The 16,280-nt window shown below is 27.8% G+C and overlaps 1 protein-coding gene across 4 annotated transcripts in view; it reads right to left on the reverse strand.

Annotated features, from left to right (window-relative positions):
* Nucleotides 1-16,280, reverse strand: part of HnRNP-K (Heterogeneous nuclear ribonucleoprotein K) — a 95,367-nt gene that overhangs the window by 45,163 nt on the left and 33,924 nt on the right. For 3 of the 4 annotated variants that reach the window (XM_065510726.1, XM_065510728.1, XM_065510729.1), the window contains 3 exons: nucleotides 5,958-6,058; nucleotides 4,183-4,239; nucleotides 2,698-2,741 (listed from right to left, as the gene is read on the reverse strand). In XM_065510726.1, coding sequence (XP_065366798.1) covers nucleotides 2,698-2,741; nucleotides 4,183-4,239; nucleotides 5,958-6,058 — 202 coding nt within the window. Of the gene's footprint in view, nucleotides 1-2,697; nucleotides 2,742-4,182; nucleotides 4,240-5,957; nucleotides 6,059-16,280 lie in introns of those variants that run through there. The other variant, XM_065510730.1, reaches the window with a different exon arrangement.

Here is a 16,280-nt window from a genome sequence, read left to right on the forward strand (position 1 = left end):
AATCTGAATATTTTTAATGAAGTTTAATTTTGTTTTTCATATTTAAGAAATTCGAAAATTGGAGTTTTGATTTTGAACATTTAGGAACATATGACAAAACATTTTGAAATGTTACCGCTTTATAAAAACTGTACAATATTTAAAAATTAAATTTTTATAATATATTTTAATTGCATTCGAATTTATCAGGTGATGGAAATCGAATTCGAAAACTAAATAATTGGTATACGATAAAGAATATGACGATTTTATTGTTTTCGTTTTGTAAATTATCTAATTTTAATACATTTGAATTAATTTGTATCACATTTTCTTTACTAAATTCTTTTAACACATTGACTGCCACGTCGGACACATATGTGTGACACTGCACTATGCGGTTTACGCCACGTCGGACACATATGTCCGACACGACTTTTATTCTCTCTAGCCATGTCAGACAATAGTGCTAGATTTTAAGAATTTTTTCGATGTTGTCTGGAAGTTTCTCATCAAAACTGTAATCTTCACATTCTTCATCACTTTCAGAACTTGTACTGAGTATTTTTTCTAACTCAGTATCCCATAAAAAATTCCAAAGAAAATCCTGTGGCCCCCAGCATCTTATTTGCTGAAAGTGCCTTGGCAGTCAATGTGTTAAGGTTTTATGCCATTTATCAACGAGATGGTTTTGAATTCGATCGATTTTCATTACATTCCTGTATATTTTTTTTGGAAATTTCGTTTTAAGTTCTGAAATTTTAGTACATATCCGATAACTTTATAAATAGTGCATATTATTTAGAATCTAAGGTGTAAATTGTTGGACTATTGCCCGTAATTTCAACAAATAGATATTAATCGAACATATTCAGGCCTGTCACACATTTTGTTCGGAATGGTTTCAATTCCGTTGTTTTTATTCCGATCGATTTAGTTTCTGGTTCTTCAGATTCCGTGTAATTTATTAAATCCAAAAATATTTCGGAGTTTAATTTTTGGTACAGAAATTTATTAAAAATTTTAGAAAAACAAATAATTACAAAGGAATATCAATTCCACTTTGAAAACTGAAAGGGGTTTCATTCTGATAGAAATTTTCGTTTTACTTTTTCTGAAGAAGGGAAATACGAAATTCGGTGTTGTCATAGAATCCAATCATTGTCGGAATCGGTTTTGAAAACGACAAAAAAGATACATTTGACTTATGAAATCCAATCTAATTTTTTGTTTAATTGATAAAAAATTTTATTTTAGATCAAATATAAAACCGATAACTTTCGATTTCACGAGACCAATGTACATTATAGAATCGGATAGATCGGATAGAATGTTAATTACACTTTCGATCGGAATGGAATTCTGTCACAGACCTGATTGATTTGAAATTTATGTCAAGTTACCTGTAAGGTAAAGTTATCTGATAGGTAAATATTTTACAACGTAAATACCAATTTGTTGAAATTAAGGAAATAAATTAATTACTTTAAAGTGTTATTTATGACTACAATTAGTATAAAATATTCGAATTAAACATTTATAAGTTATTTGAATTGTAATCTAAACCGATTTTGTTCTCCGGCTAAAAGTAGAAATGTACATTAGTATATCTAATTAGCGATCTAGTTATACATCTTAAGAATATATAATTGTAAAAAATGTGTTTAGCTTGCTGTTGCTAAACACTTAAGATAAAATACTTTAAAATCAATAACATAATTAAATTCTAAACAAAAGAAAAATAAAGTATTTTATTCTGATAAATTAATAATTCAAACTAGTTGAGATGGCAACAAAATACGCTAAGCAGAGAGTATATAATCTACAATGTACATTCCTACCAGCAAAGGTTCAAAATAATTAATCCATTTTTTTTTAATGAAATACAATTTTTACTCATAACCATTCAATTAAAGAATTCATTACGAATTAATTCCTAGTTATTTCTTTGAGAATTAATTTTCAATAGAATTAAGTTTTCTTTTATTCAAATCCATTATTAAATTGCTTAAGAAAATGTACTGAATGATTTGATATTTGTTCAAATCAAATCTTTAAAAAAAAGTCTAGACAATTTTGTTCAATTCATTTTGTAAATGATTACAAGCTAAATAAACAATACTAAATAATGAAATATTTCAATTTGTAGATTTGAAATTACGTGTTGAATTTTGAATTTAATTAGGAATGAATTATATTCTTTGAATGAAGCTAAAGAATTCGTTATGTTGAGAATGATTTTAAGTAATATTTTCTGAATTCTGAATTAAGATTTTAGTTAATTAAGCTTAAACTGAATTAATTAATTCGAAACACTGCCTATCAATTAGCTAAATCAAATAACTACAAGTGTAACAAAAATTTCATAAAATTATATATTATAAAGTGGTAAGATTATCAAACATATATTCAATAAGTTTTCCACAATCTATGTTAAATTTTAATTGTGAGTTTTTTCGATTTGATCATTATTACAATATATAAGAGAATATTTAGGTATACCAATTTCTACAGCAAGGGTTCAAGACACATGTACAATATTAAATATGTAGAATACTGCGTACGTAAGTAAAGAATGGTTTTATATGTTCACAAAAAAAAATATTTGTTTGAAAAATAATTTAGTTAAAGATACGATGATTAATAGAAACTTAGGCCTAAAAATTGTGTAATATATAGTATATGTAAAAAAGAGTTTGTTTATAGATAAATCTTTACCGTTCAGGGCCTTGGGAATCGTCGACAGACACAGTGGCTTTATACTGCAGAACAAGAGGTTTTTTTTAAGTGGATTGGTTTTTGTATTATTTAAATGGTGACAATGGTGTTTTTTTTTTGTATTTTGGTGATGGTGGTGGTTGTTTGTTTTGCACAAATATAAACAACAGATTATATATCAATTGGAATGAATATTCAGCAATTGATTGATATATATATATAGATTTATATTTACATATAAATATATAAGATGGTGGTGGTCCAGGTGATTTCAATAAGATCCAACAGTTAAGAAGGTACGTAGTTGAGAATTCGTTACAAGTAATTGACACATATGGCAGGCGGTCACAGGCATTCAGATCAGATCAGGTCAGATCACATCGGATCGAGTTGAGTTTAGTTTATGGATGATATTGGTCAAACGGGCATTAAGTTTTATTTAAGATATTGTTGGCACAAATCATATCGATTTATTTTATGGTTTCAAACGGGCAGTTTCAGGCGGGCGTTTGGCCAAAGGTGGTGTGGTTGATGGTTGTTTAAATCATTGGTCAGATGGTAGGTCATTTGAGATTTTCAGTTTTTATTTTTGCAGTTGTTGAATTTATTTTTTTTTACAACAAATCAATGAGATATTGTTGGATTTGGTTGGTTGGTTGGTGGTGGTCATGATTTAATATCATTTATATCAGTTTTAATTTATTTTATATATTTTTTGTTTGAGTTTTTATTTTATTTATTTGTTTTAGAGGGGGCGAGAAAAGAGAAAGAGAAAAAATTATAATTTAATTAATGGTTAATTGCAAGGTTTATTATGGTTTTGTTTATTATGTATTTATATTAAACTACAATATAAATACATACGATTTAAATAAGCTAAAGAGAGTTTTCATATTAAAAAATTGTAGTAATTGTAGTAAGTATTAAAAAATGGCCTAAAACAGATCAAATTATATTGTATGTATTAAATTTGATGTTATTTTATTTTTATTATTTTAAAAAAATAAATAAAATGAGTTTGTTAACATTATAATTATGCAAATACCAGTAGCAGTTTGTATAAAAATTATTTAAAGCATTTAAGAATTAACTAATCTATAACCAATATAAAAAAAACCCTTGGCATGGCTGAAATTTACTTTCGTTTTTTTTAAAGATAAGAGTTTTCTAAAAAGAGGAGTCGAGTCCTAAAAAAACAATCCTTCTACGTACAACAGACAAAATTACTTTCGGGGTTTTCGAATCAACAACAATTTCGATACACTTATCAACGAATTCGTTGTGAAATGTCAAGTAATGGAAAATTTGAAACGTCAAGGACAACAACAAATAAAACTGACTGGTGTAACAATTGAAAGTACAAAAAAAATATATGAAATTTTTAGTAAATTTTTAATAAGATCCAAATTAAAAAAAATACACATTTAAAATTAATGATTAAAGAGTAAATGTAAAACGAAAGTAAAGTTTAAAAAGAAAATATACCTGTGTTCGCATTTTTTGTATGTGTTGGCCTCCTTTGCCTATAATAGCACCGGCAATCTGAAAATAAATTGAAAAACAACAGTATTTTAAATTAGTAAAAAATAAATTATAGATAATTAAGAGATTTTATTGAGTCGTCATTATTTGTTTGGCTTGATGTCAAACATAAATTTCAAAGATTTCTCACACTTAAACAGAGGTTTCAATTTCGCTTTCAAATTTAATTTGAGGTTAATTTAAACATTATATAAAATTTAAATCAAATGTTATTCTCAATTCATAAAAAAAACCATTTTGAATACAATTTAAAAAGACGTTTGCAAATTTATGTTATTTCACATTTGCATTGAATTTGAGGTTGACCCCTGAAATAAAGTTATGAGAAGATGGAAAGAGGGAGTAATGTTTGTTGACGTTTGACTTGAATTGATAAATATTATATTCCGTAGTTCTGTTAGTTAATGGCAAATTTCTGGATACTCTCCCCGAAGTAATGGAATGTGCTCTCAGACAATAAAGTCGATGGACCAGCAGAAAGCGGAGATATTTATATTCACAAGAAGAATATAGAACATCAGAGTTCCTAAGTGGAAGGTATTTAATACTGTGGAAGGTATTTAATGTCGTAAAAGGCAGCCAGTTACACCGGCTCACTTGCGTCCTTGGATTGATCACTTTGGATCATGTTCTGGTCCTTCCTTGGATTGGTACCTCTGTAATACCAAAAGAAATCATGTTCTGGGGGGTTACTCTCTATTGCGATGCGAAAGAAAAATGGTACAATTGGTACCCTTTATTGCGCTTTCGCATAGCAGAAAAAATTTGTTTAAAATGTTTTTATTTACAAGTTTTGACATTTAATTTTGTCATTCTTCGCTATTTTTTATTTTGTGGTACCAGTATTGCTTCTTTTTGCGAAAGCGTTTGCGTAGACGATACAGAGTACAAAATTGTATTCTTAACGCATTTACCTTTCGCATCGAAATTGCTTTCGCATCGCAATAGGGAGTAACCCCCCTGGTCCTTCAAATCAGCTCCTTCACATGTCGGTGTGCGATTCGGAGCCGAACCTACGGTACACTAACCAAATGATAGATCTCGTCGCCTTGCAAGTGTGATAATATTGTAATTTGATACATTAGTGTGACGCGGCACTCAGAATAACTCCAGGTTAAAATGTCTCGCCATCTACATAGTTAAGAGACACCCGCCATTCATGTACCAATCAGGATGTCGGGTAAACACCAGACAGAGATTTAATTGTAGTTTCACTGTCACCGAATAACATGTAGTAACTCAACCAATGCCTTATGTTTCAAAGATTTGAGCAATGATTTGATCTCAAATCATTCTGAGTCACTTATCGTGGTTATCGATCAGTAGGTTTTAAGCACCGGAATGACCCGAGTTCAATCTGTCAAGGGCTGTCAACTCGGCAACAACTGATAGCTAACAAATTTTAATGTTTGCTAGATTCTTACGGAATTTACAAACGATCTCAGATGATTTCGTAGAATTTGGTTTTGTGTAAACAAACTGTATAATATTTCTAAAGCTTTTAACAAGGACCAGTGAGAAGCATAAATAAGCTTACTACGGCACATTTTTAATCTACTTCTCGTCTGTTTGCTTAACTTGGACATTTTACAATATTAAATACAATATTTAAACTAGCAACCAAACAAATATACACACAGTTTAATTAAGAACATTTTTAAAAAATAAAAAAAGATCATTTTGTTTTCGAAATAATAACAATAATTTCATTAACTTACATTACTGGGTATTAACACACGAACTTGGTCGTCACTACGACGGCTACGTTTATCGGAATGGGGACCATCATCATGATTATCACGTTTCATTTTCATTCTTTCTGCAATATAAATAAGAAGAAAAAAGTTGGTTAAATTTAATAAAGAATAAATACAATATTATAAAACTAACTAAATATAAAAAATATGTACAAAGACTTTTTTTATTATTTCACTAACCAAACAACAACCGATTGATAGATATGTAGATATAAATAGAGTTATAAATGATATTTCTATAACAACCACTTGTTATGAACAACAACTACAAAAACAACAATCTGTAGCTATTGAATGTTAAAAAACAACTAAATCTCGAATTTGTTAAATAACAATCAAATAATAAAATAAATAACAAAATGTTTGTAAACACAATGGAAAAAACACAGTTTTATTTGAATTATGTACTCGTAAGTACGGAGACTGACTCTACCAGCAGACTAGATCCAATAACAAACAGCTAAGCATAGGTGAGTAGTGAGTTTAATATAATTATACCCTAAGTTAGTCATTCCGTTTGTAATTTTTAAATTTGAGACTCCATAAACTTTATATATTCTGGATTGTTATAGGTAGCGGAGTCGATATACTTTCCGTAACCCATAAATAACTCAGATACACGATATATCCGCTATAGTCCTGGTTCGGTTTCAAAAAGAAAAATTCTTTCATCAAAAAATATTATTCATTTTTATCTTAAAGTATATTTTGGTGAAGGGTATCTAAGAATCGGCACAGCCGAATGAATATAGCTCTCTTATTTATTTTTTAATAATTTTGTACATTTTTCTCCATTAAAGACTTTAAAGAGTATTGCAGTCATATAGTAGGATGGTAAAGAAGGAAAAATGTTTGCAACTCATTTCATATTGAGTTAACACAAATATTTGATGTTTTTATGAATGTGGCGCACTGCTAGACAGTCGGATGGTTTGTTTTCTACATAAGGTATTTATTTATACTTATGTATGTACTATGTTTATACAATTTTATGAATGCATAATACATTTTAAGTAATTTTGTGTTTTTATTTATTTTTTTTTGTCTACCAACAGGTGTTGATGAATTATAGTACACCGCCTTACAACAATATTGTTCGACAACAACTCTGTATTGTGTACTTTTAGGCTTGCCACACTTGGTAATTTGTCCCCAAAGTTTGGTACATTTTAAAATATAAATAAGTGTATTTTCCAGAAGTTTCCTAAAATTCGACTTTTATAAATATGCAGACCTAAATTTATTTAGATGGTGAAATTCAATGTTCGAATTCTTAAATTATACATTATTTTTTAATTAAATATTAAAAAAAGTAACTTTTCCGAAAATCATGTTTATCTCAACCTTAAAGTTTTATATGATGATGCTTATATTTTTACACTTTTAACAAGAATATTCCAAAAAGGAACTTTTTAAAAAAACATTGTTCAAAACAGGTACTTTTCTAAATTAAAGATGTGTTTGATTTTTGTGTGTGTACTATTTTATGATATTTATTTGTTTAAAACCAAATAAGAATTTTTGAGAAGTTTGTAACGTTTCGAATCTGCAGATTGAAATTAATTTAGAAGGCGAAATTCCGTATTATCGGATTATAAATCGGTGTCTTTAGATTCGCGCCTTTTTTTAAAACGTATTTTCTAAATTGAAATTTAATCGAACTTTAAAGTGTTTTAATTATATTTAGCTTAATTTTTAATACTTTTTCTAAATTTAAATTTTTTTAACTTTGAATGGTTTCTTTATGTTATTTAGTATTTTTATAATTTTTATCGAATATTAAAAAAGTACCTTTTTTAAAAAAAGTACCAAAAAAAAGGAAATTTTTCCAAAAACTACTTTAATTCATAATTTTCAAGATTTTCTCTGGAAAATCGTTAGGTGTGATTTAGTATAAGTGTCAAAATTACTGAATCTTCTTTTTATTTACTACTAGTTGATCGCCCCGGCTTCGCCCGGTAGCATTTAATAATGTTAGTTCGTCAAGTTTCTCCAACCCTGCCTGTTCTTATTTATTTGCAAATAAAATATCTAAATTTGTACTGCATACTTTAGGGGCTTTTTTATTACAGTTGACTGGACTCAAAAAAGCCGGTTTTAGTCGTAATTTTTTTATTTTGTAATCGAATAAAAAAAAAATCAGCCAAATTGCTCCAGCCAGACATTACATACATGGACCATTTCATTTTTATATATATAGATAAAGAAACGCTCTTGCTTAGAAAAAAGGAGTCCTTACGACGAACCATTTTCTAAAAGGCAATTTAACCCAAACCAAGAGAATGCAAAGGGGATTCTGAACCTAGACCAATACTCAGAACACTGGCCATACAGATTTGAGGTCTCACCTGTGAGGAGGAGGACGAAACGCTGAAGCGCAAACTTAGAGAAAAACTAGGTACTAGATTTTTAACCTTTAGGTTAGGTTAGGAGGAGGACGAAACGCTGAAGCGCAAACTTAGAGAAAAACTAGGTACTAGATTTTTAACCTTTACAATGTGATAATAAATTTCGTATTTCAAAATTTTTTGGAGATATTTTTAAAACTGTTTGGGAACACTAAAGAAAAATATCTGACAACCCTATATAAGCTACACAAATTCAATAAAAAACAAGTGCGAACATATGAATGAATTGGTTTTGTTTGTAAAAATAAATATTTAAATATTTCTTTTAATTATGATAATTATCATAGTAAATGAATTCTATCTGCCTAAAGACATTATTATTCGTTATTACAATTAAAATGACAGTTGTTAGAAGCTTTTGTAGATCCAAATAAGATAGATTTTCTTAAGGTAGGGTCGCACAAGACAAATATTTGACGAAAAAGACGTAACCACTAAAAAAAAATACATTTGAATTCTTTTATTTATTTCAAAAACTTATTTTACTTAGGATGATTCAAAACAAAAAATTTAGTTTTATTTTATTTGATGCTGTTTGATCTTAAACTTTACACTTTAAACTTACACACTAATAAAAAGTGGTTACGCTTTTTTGAGCAAATATTTGCCGTGTGTGACCCTACTTTTAGAAATACTAATAAATGATCGGGTTATTTTTATTGTGCAGATATATTTTATGTAAAAATAAGTTTTGAAGAATTTATTATCATAATCAAACCTTTTTAGTAATATTAAATGTTTTGGTATACATTATTTAAAAAACTAAACCGAATTTTCACTTAAGCTTAGAATTTAAAAGGGTTAAGTAAACTTTTTATGTAGAAATATAAAATAAATACAAAGCAACATTAAATTATTTTAAAAATATTTAAAACAAAAGATTTGAAACCATTTAAGTTTCTCTAGTAATATGTGAGCTATTTTGCTCTCTAACTTAACGATGTAATTATCTAATAGAATAAGCATGCACATTGTGCCCTTAAATGTATGTCAGATGAATTTTTTGTTTATAGATTTATTTATGATAAAAACCTACACTTATAATACTATTCTTGTATGTTCTACATTATTCTTTGATGAATTCTAATGTATAATGCGCACAATAATTGCAAAAATAAATTTTAATTCAATTGTCGCGAATTATTGATATTGAAAAGTTCATGGAGGTGTTCAGTTTCTTGCGAAAGAGTAACCCAAATGCAGCCTCCTACCTACTTATTGCAAAGAAGAATTAATGATGATAAAATAAATTAAATTGTACGAACACATGTGCAATCATGATGAATTTTAAGACTGTAGCGAGTTAATTTTGAAAACAAATTAAAGAGTTGAATATACAAAAAGGTATTGAATGATAAATAAATTTTTCTTCAATTCAAATCTATTACAAAAAGGCTTAAGAGAATATTTTTTAATACATTTTGGAAATGATTAAAAGCAAACTAAGTGAAGAAAATATCCCAATAAGAATTTTTACTGGAATTCGAGTCTTAAGCAAGTGTAGTTCAAGCCTTGAATATAGTCTAACAATTGAATTACAGTTGTACTACACTTTATTTCAATAGTATTCTCCAGTAAAAAGGAAACATAAATTCAAGCCATATGTTTTTTGTTTGAAAAATAAATAAATTTTCAAATATTTTTCATGTTTAAAGTATAATTACATTTGCATTCAAGTCAAATTCCAACAAAATCTTCAAGTGCTTGAATTTTTGGAGCTTTGGTGCTTACTGGGATATTTTAATTCAATTTATATTACATTTGAATTAACAAAAATTGAATCAATCAAATATTGAATGAATTCTGTTATGAATTAATTCAATGATGTATAAATTCTATTCAAATAAAAGTTTTTAAATCCAGCTAAAGAATTTTTTAAGTTTGAAATGGTTTTATGGAATGATTTAATGAAATTTTTAGTTCTGAATTAAGATTTCCGTAAATTCAGCTATGTAGTTATAGAACTAACCAAATATTTCCTGAATATAAACAATTTTAAAATTTTATTTTAATTAAAAGGTGTAATTAATCTGGTCTTTATGGAAAACAATATAAAAATACACATGTAAATTGAATGTGTATTTTTCATTCATTAATTAAACAAAATACTTGTACATAAAGTTAAAAATATTTGTTATCATATTTGAACATCATATTTTTTTATTTTTTATTAATTATAGTACATAGTAACATAAAACTTTTGTTCAATTTTTTACTAAAAAATAACCAAACAAATTTTTTATAAACATTAAAGTTAATATAACAATTTATGTATGTATGAATATTTTTTTTTTTATAAATAAAGCTACAACGCATCTATTTTTAATATTTGAATGCATTTATAAATAATCGTAACTGTAGAAAAACAAACCTCCATAATTTTGCCACTTTATATTCGCATGAATATTTTAAATACAAGCATCATACATCATTATTATCAACATTGTAATCATGGCCATAATATGGGTGGGTTCTATACAAAGAGTCTGAATATGACAACAGAATTTGTTTGATATGATGTTAGAGTATGTGGATGTTGACCGAATTTCTGTTTTTTTTTTTCTTTTTTGGCATACGAATAAATATTATACCAACTAGATATAAAATGATTGAAATTTATTTCAATTGAAAGTAAAGATTTTTAACCCTTGATAGTGAATCACAAACATATGAATATTATTTCAAATATGTACATAATTAGAAATACAAAAAACAAAGGCAGACACAAAAAGAAAGTATTTATTTAACATGTTAAAATAGTTATATTTTTATTAACATTTTTTGTATTTTATCTCAAATTAAAATAGTTAATTCCTTAGAAATTCTAAGTTTTTTTCTATTTTGAATATCATTGTCTAAAACTAAACATTAATACATAATGTTCAAATAATGTTGATGAATGTTGATGAATGTTGATGAATGTAGGTTGACTGTCCATTATTAGTTTGTTTACACTTACAAATTCAACCATATCAATTGTCAGATTTACATTATCAAACAACAACTGCCTACACTTTCCTATTTAATATGAAATTTCTCTATGTATTTCAGTACTGATTTTCATTAAAAGTTTTTGACATTGAATGGTCAATTGTAAAAAAAAGGTACAATAAATGTATTATATCAGTCTATAGAATGCTAAGAAAACTGTTTATTTTGAAAATTCCAAATTAGTGTACCATAGAGATTTGATATTGATAATATAATATAATAAACTGATAGAAAAATATTTGTCATCATAAAACGAAATTTATTCATTTAAGCTAAAAATATGGATGAACAAATGAATCAACAAAAACGCTTTAACTCTACTCGTTGTAGTATTTCAAACGTATAGAATTCATTCCTTTGAGAATTAATTCTCTATAGAATTAATTCCTAATTGAATCATTCAAGTTTTCCCTAATTCAAATCTATTAGAAAATAGCTTAATAAAATGCATTAAATGATTAAATTTTATTTCAATTTAAATCTATTACAAAAAGTCTTAAGAATAAAAAAAACATTTTCAATTAAGTATTCAATTCATTCCTTTGAGAATTAATTCTTTATAAAATAAATTCCTTATTGAATCATACGAGTTTTATTTAATTCAAATGCATTACAAAATAGCTAATTAAAATTTAAGAATGATTTAATATTTCTTCAATTCAAATCCTATATTCGGCTGTACCGAATCTTATATACTCTTCACCACATTATACTTCAAAATAAAAATTTTAAATATTTTTAGGTAAACAAAATTTTAAATTTAAAAAAAAAAAATTTTTAAATTTTAAAATTTTTGGAATTTGACTTGAATGCAAATGTTTTAAACTTGAAAAATATTTGAAAAAAATTAAATATTTTTCAAACAAAAATAATATATGACTTGAATTTATGACTCCTTTTTACTGGAGAATGATATTGAAATAAAGTGTAATACAACTGTAATTCAATTGCTTGACTATAATTCAAGGCTTGAATTACACTTGATTTTAACTTGTCTTCTTGGGTCAAAGGTTGAATGAATTAATTAAACGATGCATGAATTTTATTTAAATAAAATATATACTTAGAATGAAGCTAAAGAATTTGTTTTTTGGGAATGGAATTATGGACTGAATTCCTGATATTCTTTAATTCTGAATTAATTCAGAAACTACAATCAGCAATGTTTTAGATACGTTTTTTGATCGGAAGGAAACTCGTAACAAATTTTTGAAAATTTAAAAAAGTGTAACAGGTCATGACACGGTCCAAAGAAGCTAACTTAGAAATGGATTATTAACCGGTAGAATTAGTTCATTCGCGTTAGTTCCGGGGACTGTCACAGATATGCATGTCAAGGAGAGGTAAACCTAGAGCATGTCATGTTAAAATAATAAATTCCGTTCATATAAAGTCTTAGTTATATCACGTATTACAAAACTGGTTTTAGAAACTTTCCAAAGAAGTACTGTTTATGCCGAGGGTTCGAAAATCAGTTCAAAAATATAACAGTTGAAATACATAGTTATGAACGAATTCAAACGGACTACCACTGATATATCAAATAAAATAATATTGGTCGCCATACTAAAACGATTACGAAGGCTCCAAACTTGTTATCTGAAATTAGAGATGGAAGCTTCGTTTTAACTGATACACTAGAACTAGTTCCCAAAGGTTCAATTTCAAATAAACATCATTTATTGATTTTAGAATCGTTCCAAGGAAGAAGTTATTGTTTATAATGATGATTACAATTTCAAACAATACTGTTTTTTATATATTAAATATTCCAGTTAAACTAGTTATGAAACACACTAGTCCCAATATTTCAAATGTGCTGACCCAAAATAAAACTACGGACTCTAAGCATGGAATTAGAGGTGGAACAAGTATGGAACTCACTCTTCCTTTAAATGAATATTAAAACCAGACAAGGCAATATTTTTTAAGCACAAACATTTTATATTATTAATTATTTTATATTTTTTAAAACAAACAAATTATTTTGTTTTTAATTCATTTTAAAATTTAGATAAAACCATTAAAACTCCAATTCGAAAGATTAGCTTCGTTCAAGATGAAATGAATAAGATTTGCATAAGTATCACACGATTTATTTAAAAATTACCTTTTATATATGTAAAATTATGTAAAAATTATGTAAAAAAAATGTATTTCAGCTTTAATTTATAATTAAATTTTTGATTATTATAGAATAGTTTCTTTTAAAAATATCTTATAAACGGCAGCGCAAATAATATCACAAATTATAATTTTATTTTATTAATTTTTTTTTTTATTTTTGAGCTTTTTATAGTTGCACTAATTATCACAATTTTCAATTTTTTTAGAGAAAAACTAAATTAAAACAATAAAATTTCGAAGAAGTGTGTACTGACTAAAAATACACAATTAACTAATGGACAATGAATAAAGACCAGGTTATTTATTAGAAAAATTTCCTTTATGAAAAAGGATATTGATTGAAAAAAGAAGAAGAAAGATTTTGAAATGAGCAACACGACTCTATATAGTCTATTTTAAGCTGGTCAAAACGGAAATTGACCAATCAAAATTTATTAAAACTAAAACTCCACCTGTTTTATTAGTTTTGAGATAGAAAAAAAAAATATGAACACATGTTAAAGCATTAAAATAGATCGGAAATAGCAACTAGACTAGATAGCGCTAATCTAGCTTAGTAAGGGTAGAAAACTTTTACAAGTTTACAGTGACAGCGTTAGCGACAGAGCCAAACAAGGGCCAATAAAAATCCTCCACATAAATTGATCATTAAAAATTCTATGAGGATACATACAAAATAGCAAGCGCTGTAAACGCTATGAAATAGAAATAGATAGAGTAAAGGACACACAAATTAGGGGAAATATACATTAAGGTCCATGGCAACCAAAATAATTACAAAGTCCAACTAAAAATGCCACAACAAATAGTTTTTTTCTCTATTTATTTATTTCAAACTAAAAGTAATATACAACTACCCAAACTGAAAAAAAAGACAAATAAAACTACCCACACATTAAAGTTAAATGGAAATGGTAAACTAGAAAGAAAGAAAAAAACTTTATAAAATTGCATTTAATATTGACAAGTAAATTTGTGTAGGAATTATTAGAATATTCCACTTTTTTTATGGTGGCTAAAAATATCTCCTAAAGTATAAAATTCTAATGGGACACAAATAATTCCAAAATTCTAAAGACAATAAAATATTGTGTGACTACAGCTGTGATTGACAAAAATTCGAATTCTAATTTGTACAAATTTCTCTTTCGTAAATAACTAAAGGGTCTTTCATTATTCATTTGAGTGGCCTATCGATGCCATTATGTAAGGAATATAACATCCGCCGCGGTTTCGCTAGGTGGCGTGCATACGAAACAAAAAAAAAAGTGCAATTTTCCATTACTCTGGCGCATAAATCAAGCTAAATTGGACCTATGATATGGACTTTGAGGGCCGCTATAGTTTGTGGCTTTGTAAATTACGCGATAAACAGCTGTTAATGTCTTTTGAAATTGCTTTTCTTTCTAATCTTTAGATGACCGATTATATAAACATTATTTTTTATATTGGATGTATGACTTACAAATGCGGGATTTACAAGATATGGCGTATCTTTTGAACGCGGTTCTTGTTTTTAATAACTTATATGTCACTTCGTTATTGAACATTACAGTGTAACGTTTTTTTTTTGCTTCGAAAATGTCGAAGCGTCATATGCGGGAAGTTTTGCTTTACTTCTTTAATTTGAAAAAGTGCCGCTGAAACACACCGATTTCTCACCAAAGCTTATGGTGAATGTGTTTCATTGGTTTCAACGTGCGAGAAATGGTTTGTGTGTTTCAGAAGTGGTAATTTTGATTCGCCCAGACTAGATGAAAAAGTTTGAAGACCAAGAATTGAAGATTGTTGTAAAGCTCAACAAGAGTTTGAAAAATCATAGGGAGCTTCTCAAGCAGCAATTTCAAAACGATTGCTCTCAGCTGGATTCATTCAAAAGAGACACCTTGAAAGACGATTTTGCATGTCAGAAATGATGCTTGAGCGGTATAAAAGAAAATCATTTTCCACCGAATCATTACTTGCGATGAAAAATAGATCCATTACGATAACCAGAAGCGTAAGAGATCATATGTGAAACCCGGCCAACAAGACGAATCGATATCCATGGCGCTAAAGTAATTCTCTTCTTCTGAAATCTGACCAGACCGTCACAGGGAACCAGTACCAAACGCAACTGATTCGTTTGATGCCAGCATTCGCCGAAAAACGCCCAGAATATGCGGAAAACGCTCCTGTTTAAAAGTATTTAGAATGAAGTGGTTGGAAAGTTTTGCCTCAACCGCTTTACATTTCAGACCGTGTCTCGTCCGACCATGCAGAACGTTCTCTCTCAAAAGACGAGCATTTCTTTTGGCTCGGAATCCATATATTGCCAGAATGTTGTGAAAAGGTCATAGCTAAGAATGGCCACTACTTTGAATAACTTTATATTGTACAAATATTTCAAACAAAATCCCGCATTTATTTATTAAGCTACGAGTATGAATAATAAACAGAACATTTCTTTACATAAAAAATAAATTTGTTTATAGGAACACTTAAGAAATTGTAAGAAAACTAGTCACTCTTCACCAGTATAGTCGTCGTACATCGGCTTAAGAAATAAAAATAAACCTATTACAGAGTTCGTTACGCACGACGAATTTCGTTCATATACACAAATGTGTTTTATTTCTGACGACGAATATTCGTCGCGAATAATTCGTTGTTCGTCAAAGTTATGTTTATACCATTATTCACATAGCCCTGCGACTTAAAACAAACCCACAAGAAAAAATTTAACAGGGTCAAATCGCACGATCTGACTGATCAGTTC

This window comes from Calliphora vicina, chromosome 5 (assembly GCF_958450345.1).
Source record: "Calliphora vicina chromosome 5, idCalVici1.1, whole genome shotgun sequence".
Lineage (NCBI taxonomy): Eukaryota > Metazoa > Arthropoda > Insecta > Diptera > Calliphoridae > Calliphora > Calliphora vicina.